Source organism: Opisthorchis viverrini (genome assembly GCF_000715545.1).
Source record: "Opisthorchis viverrini unplaced genomic scaffold opera_v5_38, whole genome shotgun sequence".
NCBI lineage: Eukaryota > Metazoa > Platyhelminthes > Trematoda > Opisthorchiida > Opisthorchiidae > Opisthorchis > Opisthorchis viverrini.
This window is the reverse complement of record NW_008751695.1, coordinates 1,328,680-1,337,321: the sequence shown is the minus strand read 5'-3', so window position 1 is coordinate 1,337,321 and position 8,642 is coordinate 1,328,680. Positions and strand designations below refer to the sequence as shown.

General features: G+C 46.1%; 3 protein-coding genes across 3 annotated transcripts in view; all 3 read left to right on the top strand.

The window, feature by feature from the left end:
- Positions 1-1,143: 1,143 nt before the first annotated feature.
- On the top strand, positions 1,144-1,539 carry T265_02931 (hypothetical protein; the record flags this gene model as incomplete). Its single annotated transcript, XM_009167295.1, has 1 exon — positions 1,144-1,539. One exon carries the CDS (start codon positions 1,144-1,146, stop codon positions 1,537-1,539), a length of 396 nt encoding a protein of 131 aa, XP_009165559.1.
- Positions 1,540-3,325: 1,786 nt separating this feature from the next.
- On the top strand, positions 3,326-3,852 carry T265_02930 (hypothetical protein; the record flags this gene model as incomplete). Its single annotated transcript, XM_009167294.1, has 2 exons — positions 3,326-3,480; positions 3,684-3,852. 2 exons carry the CDS (start codon positions 3,326-3,328, stop codon positions 3,850-3,852), a joined length of 324 nt encoding a protein of 107 aa, XP_009165558.1.
- A 282-nt stretch (positions 3,853-4,134) lies between these two features.
- T265_02929 (hypothetical protein) overlaps positions 4,135-8,642 on the top strand; it is a gene marked incomplete at both ends in the record, with an annotated part of 12,714 nt that continues 8,206 nt past the window's right edge. The window contains 2 exons of the mRNA XM_009167293.1: positions 4,135-4,157; positions 4,935-5,067. Coding sequence (XP_009165557.1) covers positions 4,135-4,157; positions 4,935-5,067 — 156 coding nt within the window. The remainder of the gene's footprint in view (positions 4,158-4,934; positions 5,068-8,642) is intronic.

Here is an 8,642-nt window from a genome sequence, read left to right as displayed (position 1 = left end):
AGGGTTTGTGTGAGGAATTGGTCATCTTCAGGGGGACTCGAAGGGCTACGGTAGACCACAACAAGAAGGATAGAATCGGACCCGCGCAGCGGGATTTGGGCCCACAGTGCATCGCAGAAGGGTGCAGGGGTGGTGTCAGCGAGGACAATCGGGATTGGTAGGGCCGCATGTAAGTACAGAGCAACCCCACCAGCCCTCCCTCGTATTGAGTCAGCTCGAAAAATAAAGTGACCGTCTATCGAGATCTCCGCGTCGGAGACATCTGGTGTGAGCCAGGTCTCTGTGAGTGCGATTATGGACGGTTTTTCAAGGCAAGCTGACTGTCTAACATCGCCGAGTTTGTTGAAAAGGCTGAGGCAGTTTGTGTACAAGCATTTCAACACTGCCTCTTCTTCCTCCGAGGGTGAGGAGCTCGTAATTGTTCAGGATTGGCTTCTCGGCCATGTCGTCGGCTAACAGAGCCGTGAAGCGGTATCCGTGTGAAATTTCGTCCTACAATAGGTGATCAGCGGCTTATATTGGAACGTCGCTCCAAGTTCCAGCAGCCAGCGGTGCTGTGTTGCATCGAGTTTCGAACGACCTTTGACTCAGCGGATTATGGTGTATAATGCAGCATAATGCTTAAAAACGGAGCGTCACTCGGTGTCATTCATTTGGTTGGACAATATTAGCTCGACATATCGAAGCCTCGGTCCGATTTTATGACGAGCAACTACTTTGATCTAGGTACCGGAGTGCGACTAAGCTGTCCAATACCGTCGGTCTAATCCAACTGAGGTTCTGAATGGATAATGAAACAAACCGCCGCGGATTATAACGGAACCAAAAGGAGTCTACAGATGGCTGAACCAGCTTGCTCAAGATGTACTGGTTTCATCGATGGCACTGATATCTGTATACAAACACTCTACTATACCAGTGGGTACGTTCGGATGATCGGTCCAAAAACGTTCACGCTGAGTGCACCTAACCGGCGTGATGGAAGCATGCATGTCAGGAGACTATAAAATCAAGGCGACTGAGGCATTAGAATAGCTGAGGTTCTTCGCATTATCCAGCGGTTGAGCAAAAAGCGAAGCAGAAAACTAGATCGACGATACTGAACAGCTTTCATGGAGCAGGGCAGGAATCAATATTCAAAATATGTTCGGGTCCATGAAGTTATTTTTCGCCTGCTCCTGTTTTGCGGATGATAGATCCATTCCCGGCGATTTATTCTCCGAAATGAAGTGTTTGGTCACTGAGGTGTTCGGATGCGATAAAATGTCCAACCGTGATGATATCCTTACCAGTGACAACTCGGTGTGGAGTACAGTGGTCCGGACACGTCTTTCAAAAGCTGGAAAGCTAACTAGTGAAGAAGGCTCCCTATGTGTACAGGTTGGGGCTGTTGCTATTGCGGACCAACTAACGATTTGGCTCACTACAGGAAAATTGAACGTCAGTATTGTTGGACCTCATAGGGCTTGTGGGATTGTTCCCGGGCAGAGAATTGCACTGAAATATGCGACAAACTTGCCGAGGAACATGGGCGACTGAGACATGCGTGCAGGCAACTCATTCGACAAAAGTGATTAGAGATTGTACAATACAAAACCAGTAACGAAACCGGCGCTGACTGCATGTTATTTATTTATACCCGCATGAAGTGCTGCCCTGTTACTAGATCCAACTAACCAGCCGTCCAAAATGTCAGTGTCCTATGACGTCCGTCGTCCACCAAGCACCACCGGCAACGTTCATGCTGGCGCTCTTCTTCTATACGACTCTACCGCACGCGGTCGCCTGTGTAGCAGTATCATGAATCCCTCAGGCTCCTTTTCAGCACAAAACTTTGGCACACTTTAGACGCTATGAAGCGGATTCAAGAGTTTTATTGCGAACAGTAATAAAAAACCAGACGTATAAGCGTAAAAATTCGACAAAAAAGTATCGACTTCATGGGCGGCACAAACTAAATGTGGATCATTCGGTGAACTTTCAGCCTTTGCTCCCCCGAAGTCAATAGTTTTTCTGTACAGTTTGCGATCAAGCCTCTGTGCTGTCACGGACGCACTCTTCTAAGGAACTTTTATATCCGACTCCGCCATAACAACCCCGGGGAGTCTCTGCACTCTCATTGTACACCATGGTTCTGAGATTCCTGCTTGCATTTATCTGTATTGCTAATCCATCCGCGTCATCATACCCAATCACACATTTCGTGACCATGGCCCTAAGACCAACAGTTCATGGCCACGAGTGCTCAGCGTTTGTTCCATGTTTTAGTTCATCTGTAGTTAGCCAGTCACCCACACACTTGACTGTTCAGCTCACAGTCGCTCACTTGGTAACGAGGCTTGTCCTATTTTGCATACTCAAAAACCACGTCACATTAAGCTGACCCATCGGACGTCGATTGTCCGCACCTCCTGGCGAGCGTGGCAACTACTAATGTGCTGATGCGCCCACGTACACGGACCTACATTTAAGGAAACTGAACACAGCCGAAACACGCAGACTCGCGTGCGCGTAGAGAGCGGGAAGTCAACCTCTCCACAAGTCCACGGACAAATATGGAACACGCGTAGCAGTTGCACTGCGGAGAACAACACGTTCTCGCCGCCCGGACTTTCACCAAAGGACGCTTGCCTACGATAAGTTCCCTTCTTGACTTGCTCCTATTTCGCATTGTATTTATTTTTATACATGTCGCATCCCACCACTGACAACCATGATAGAAACTTTTATTCGCGCATATACCTCCGGAAATGTGTTATGGCCTTCATCAACCGTGCACTAATGCATCTTCACCGGGTAGATTACGTGAACTCTGCACCCCCACAGGGTCCGTGGTTCTGGTTCCTCATTTCCCGAAATTTGCAGTTTTCTTGTCAAATATCAGGCAGATGCCTCTTGTTTTGCCCTCCCTCGTTTTGTTTTTTCGGCAGCCTTCAAATTTTCAGCGTCCAAATGGGACAATACCCACTGTTTATGACACTGTCCGTTTTTCGCTCAGTCCTATGTACCCATCAACCCCACCAGCTAGGCTTTTAGTCTGACTGTAACATACGATCACGCCTGACAGCGTGCTACCCACCAGTTGGGAATAAACATTGTTATTGCTATTATATAATTATATTCCTGGACAATCTGAGTCATTAGCTACTTATCACCCCTTGAGGAGGCCTTTGAGCTTCGTTACTTGGATTTCGTCACCGGGAGCAACACGAACACCTTCGATCTGGACAGAAAACTACCAATGTACAAACTATCATTACCAATACCACGCAGCCATAACTACAGGTAATGTGCACATCATCAGGCCTCTTTATTGTGACTAATTATGTATGCTATTCTTAAGGCCATCGAAATGAAGAGTCCACCCCGTATGCTTACCATTTTTGAACAGAATGCTTGTGCTGTAGTTGAAGTAAACGCTCCACAGAAATGCATTATTCACAGTTTGGGTGTGATGCAGGCTTTGGGAGGACAATTATGGTGAGAGGCGACAGTCTTCGGGCCACGGTACCCACAAGTTGTGACAAAAACTGAACGATAAACTTTCCTTTAGAATCAGAGTTCTGCGTTGCATTGCTGAGTGCAGCCATCAGATTGACTAAGTTTCTACCATCTTGCAATTTTGTTCGAAAACGGCGGTCAGTAATCCAGCCGGTAGTAACCTGGTAATTCATGGACTAAAGCGCCTGGAAGCCGGTCCAATTTCACGGCGTCCTTCGCCACGAGGTAATGCAACTTGAGCTTGGGCTTAGAGGATGGATTCGTGCTACATGCCACCGCAACCGGTTTCTCGCATATATAGCGTCGACACTCAGGGCATTCATTGACCATCAGGATAAGACGACACGTTGAATTCCGGTGGAATGCATTTGACTAACTTGAGTATCATTGGTCATCGCAACTACGGTGTGACCGGAATCATAACCGGATACGGGCAGACCACATGTCGCCGAGATGCATTTTAAGTTGCAACAAGTCAGCTGAGTACGGGGGAAGATACTTTGGCTTGTGGATTAAGACGTCTGTAGTGGTAAGCCATTTCCCAAATTGATATGAAGCGTCCAAGATATTATTATTACTGTCAAGCACTTGGCCTATTTGCGGCTGATGAATGCTCACTTGTACTAAACGCTAATGTCCATTGTCGGCGTCCCTGAGTGAGTGTTTCGATTAATTTCAGGTACGCCTCTTCAAACTGTTTTCGGTGCTGTTTTACTAATAAATGCGGCTGGTTGAATTCAGTAGACACGTGTTTATATTCGCTAGTAAAATTAACGGCTATACCCCAGCCCGAAAGAACTACAGAAAGCAAGCAGAGTGAAGTCAGGTACACCAGAAATTCGGACGTTTTCTGGACACACTAGTGGCAAGAGCCGTGCAGTGAGCATTGAGAAGTGGTTGGCCTTCGGGACCACTGTTTCGACCAATAAGAGCTCGCCGTGGCAATGGATCGCTAAGTAGCCTGATAGTGCGTTGGCTGGCATGCTTCATTGCACGTGCGTTACCCAGTTGTGAACGGTGAGTCGATTTGCGCTAAGGTTCACTTATCATTGGCTCAGTAAGATTCATTGACTTCCACTCACGGTTTCCAAAAAGGCTGCAATGCCCTTGGCAGTCAAAATCGCATTTTACGTGGCTTTTTAATAAACGCTCCGAACCTTCCGTTTGGTTTTTAGATTGGTTGACTACATCGGCCTCATCCTGTAAATATCTCCCTTGGGAAACAGCCCATCATATTGCAGCTGAATTTAGGACCGGGATGTCTCACTGTCTTAGAAGCAATTTCTTGGAGTAGCATACTTAACTGTTTCATCCATTTAATTCGAGTGTATATAATCGGATTGGCGTGACGGCTGCATTTCTTGATAAATATAAGCCTTATTTTGGGATATTTACTGTCTAGGTTGTGATTAACGGTCTCCTTCTGGTTGCAGTTGCTTATCACAAGGTTCCTGTGTTTCACCAAACTTTTACCTACCCTACCTAAATGAAACCGCTGAACATTATTGTTGCTGTTTCGAACAACTGGGGAATCGGACTTCATGGAAGTCTACCCTGGAGACTGAAGTAAGTTCTGGTCTTCTGGTCGATTCATGCCACATTATTCTCAGCCTCGTTTGTTGAGTTATGATGCCCTTGATAGTAATTCCTATGTATAAACACATTTACCCTTAGATCACCCCTAGTCATCGTTTTAGATATTCGGCGGGAAACCTGTCGCTCCTATGAACAAAAGCGGAGAGCGATGATGTTGCTTCTAGCTTGGCTGGTCATTCAGTTGAAATGATATTGCTATACCAACTTTTCTTTTCCGAAAAGCACTGTCGGAATACTGTGGCTGCGAGCTTGTGGACTATATCTCACCATCTTGTACTGGTTTTCAGTGCACAATATTTTGCTCGTTTGTTCTGACGGAAGACAGTATCGAGCAGCACCTTCATATGGGAGAGGCAACGTCATCATTGTAACGCTGACCAGGTAACTCCATTAATGAGTCATTAATGAGTTTTACGCAAGCACATGCTTCGAAGTAGTAGGCTGAACTGTGAATGCCATTGCAATTGGAAATTCATTATATTCTCGGCATTTTCCGCCTTGTGCTTTACATCTCCAAACCAGAAAGCCAGGTGGCCGTTTCAGCTAACGATCTGAGCAACTACAATAGTCATTTAACAGGCCACCTGCATTCACCGACCTCTTAGTCGAGGCAAAGTCAGCTAAACAAACATCTGAACTGTTCGAAACATCCGGATGGCAAAAATCTCTCAGAACGATAAGGAGTATTTTCCCGCGAAGAGGGAATTCTTCCTGATCGTTACTCAAGTTGACCACATACTTTGACCGCAGTTATGCAGACAATTGTTACGTAACTTTTAAACAGAATTGCAGGACAGCAGTAGGATGGGACAGAAGCGTTTTACTGAGGAACAGTTACCCGAAGAACGGAAACTGAAAATGGCTGTTTTGTGACCCTTCATATATTCACTCAGCTTTCCGTGAACATCAGCTCACGGGCTCACCCAACTTTCGGTGTGCCAGTTGAGTGTGAGGGTGGAGAGAGATTTGGTCGCGTTACTCACGCAGCATGTACGTTCGAGGACGGGAATGTTCAGCTATCAGCTCATGTCTGACAGGTCTGAAAGAAAGTGCAATCCCCTCTGGTGTCTACTTTATATATGCAAATGGGGAATGTTTACTTTTAGGACGATAGTCGGCTACATGCGTGAGTTCGCTTCACTCTGTTGATGAAAATCGTCCATCGAGTGTTATTTCTTTGGGTCCTGTCTGCGGGCGGAGGTTTCATCTATCATGGCGCACTTTAGACTACTACTAACTGCGTTTGGTTTCCTTACATTTCAGCTGGTGAGAACAAAAAAATTTCGCTTACGGTTGGCATGGTACTCGTAAATGACACTTAATCATTGGTGCGAATAACAGGTCCAGTCACGCTCCGAACAAGCCTATCATGATATTCTTATCTCAGTCCTGTGAATGAAATCCCATAGGTGCTCCGTTACTTTTATTTAAGGGCAGCACTGTTTCCGTGCCGTAGACCGTTATTATGAAGAGACCCACTGAGTTATGTAGTGGAGCTCTCGCTATCAGACCGCCTTTGTATTTTGTTGGACTGACCTTGGAGATGTCGAAATACTTCCCCTTAGCAAACAATGCACATGCGATCGATTAGCTGATACTCCGGGGGATCTGTTGGATTGGATTTCTCTGAATGAGGTGACCGGGAGTTTACTTGGCGACCATTTATGAGCGGTTGTCATTACTGAAGGTAGTGTTTGATCGATTGGTTGACTGGTAAAAAACTAGTTCGGGAGCACAACGCGAGATAAATCTGAAGTCTTCCTAACACGCTATATTCTCGGAAGTAATCGACGCACTGCTTGTTTTTGGAGCTACTCTATTGAGTCTCCCATATCAAATGTTCCTCAGGTAATTCATGTATTTGGTCCCGTATACATGAGATTCACCAGGCATTGTTCGCGCCGTTTTCCGTCACTGTTACAACTATGTAAGCTTCACAAACGCTGTTGTGCGTCTTGCTGAATGAAATTTGGCTAGCCAACATTGACTGCGTAATCAATTCTCGTGTGCTTCGAAACCCTATACAGCTTTCGTAGAACAGCTTGGAACGATGAACGTGACAATGAGTCACCTAGCCACGTGACTACTATGAAACTAGTTTGCCACTGATTTTGCTTCCAATGACCTATTGCAATAAAAACAAAACCATAACGACTCAATAAATGCGATGCCGTTTTAACCGACTGTTATTCTATTCACGGGCTTTGCTGTGTTCAGACCCATCGTTTGTTGATTGTATTCAGCTGTTGTTGTCCGGTAACAAAATTTCTATTAGCTACTGAGATAACCTTAGTTTTCGATTGATCACATTTCCCTTGATAACCGACAAATGGATGCATAAGATGGTGCGGTCAGTGTTTCACTGGAAAGGTTGGTGCTTTTCTGACTACTAATCCTTTGCGAGTAGATAAAAGCGTTCACACAACTTTGTTCGGCTTTTAGCGATGGGCTGCTCGCGACAATCGACCGTCAAAATCATACATTTACGGAAATCTGTAGAGTGTAATCTGGCGCCATGAGATCATCATCATCATCAATGACAGCAACATCAGTGTTGGCACTGATGCTTCACTGCGCCATGAGAATCACGGATTCATCCGTGATTCCGTCACTGTGAATTGGGCATGGGAAACAGCAATGTCCTCTGCAAATGACAACTTGGACACACTTTAATGGAAGTTCCTGCTGCACAACCAAAAACTCGCCTTTTAATTGACGCGTTACAGAAACACCGACACCAACCCACACGAGCTATGTTTCCGAGACAACGATTGTCGAACACATGAAGACGTCTCAGTTCCACTGCTCGAATAGGCCAAATCTCGCCCGCACTGTAGCTTGATGCACACGTCCGTTGAGATTCAGGAATACACCATTCTGATGCCATAGGTTTCGCAATTTAGCGAACGCGACCCGGGCCTTGCAGATTCATGCATTGACCTCGTCTGTACCAATCAGAACCAATACAACTTCCGAGATACGTAAAATGCTCCACAACTTCCAGTACCTCTCCCTGGATTGTAAGTGGCATGTTCAGTGATTGCACGTCCACGAGCAGGATCTCACACTTTGTGGGTGCAAAGTGCATACCAAAGGACGAGATGACTTTGGTCAGTTCATCCAAAAACACCGCTTTCTCCTCCTCTTCGAGCGTGAGAACGATGTCGTCTGCATATTCCAGATCGACAAGGTTTTCTTCACAGGCTATTTGAACACCAGGGTTTGGGAGACCCTCCAGCGTTCGTCTCATTATTTCATCGATCACAAAGTTGAAACGGAATGGAGAGAGTGGGCATCCCTGACGGACACCACTTTGTGTGAGGAAGCTTTTGGAGAGCTCCCCGTACACTCTCACACGTCCGGAAGTCTGAGAATACAAAGAACGTATTATGTTTACAAACTTCCGGGGCATTCCTTGGTGGGCAAGCGTCTCGAGAAGAACAGACCGATCAACCGAGTCGAATGCGCCTCGGAAATCCAGGAATACTAGAATCGTGGGTCGCTTATACGTATGGCGTTGTTCTAGCACCTGACGCAGTGTGAAG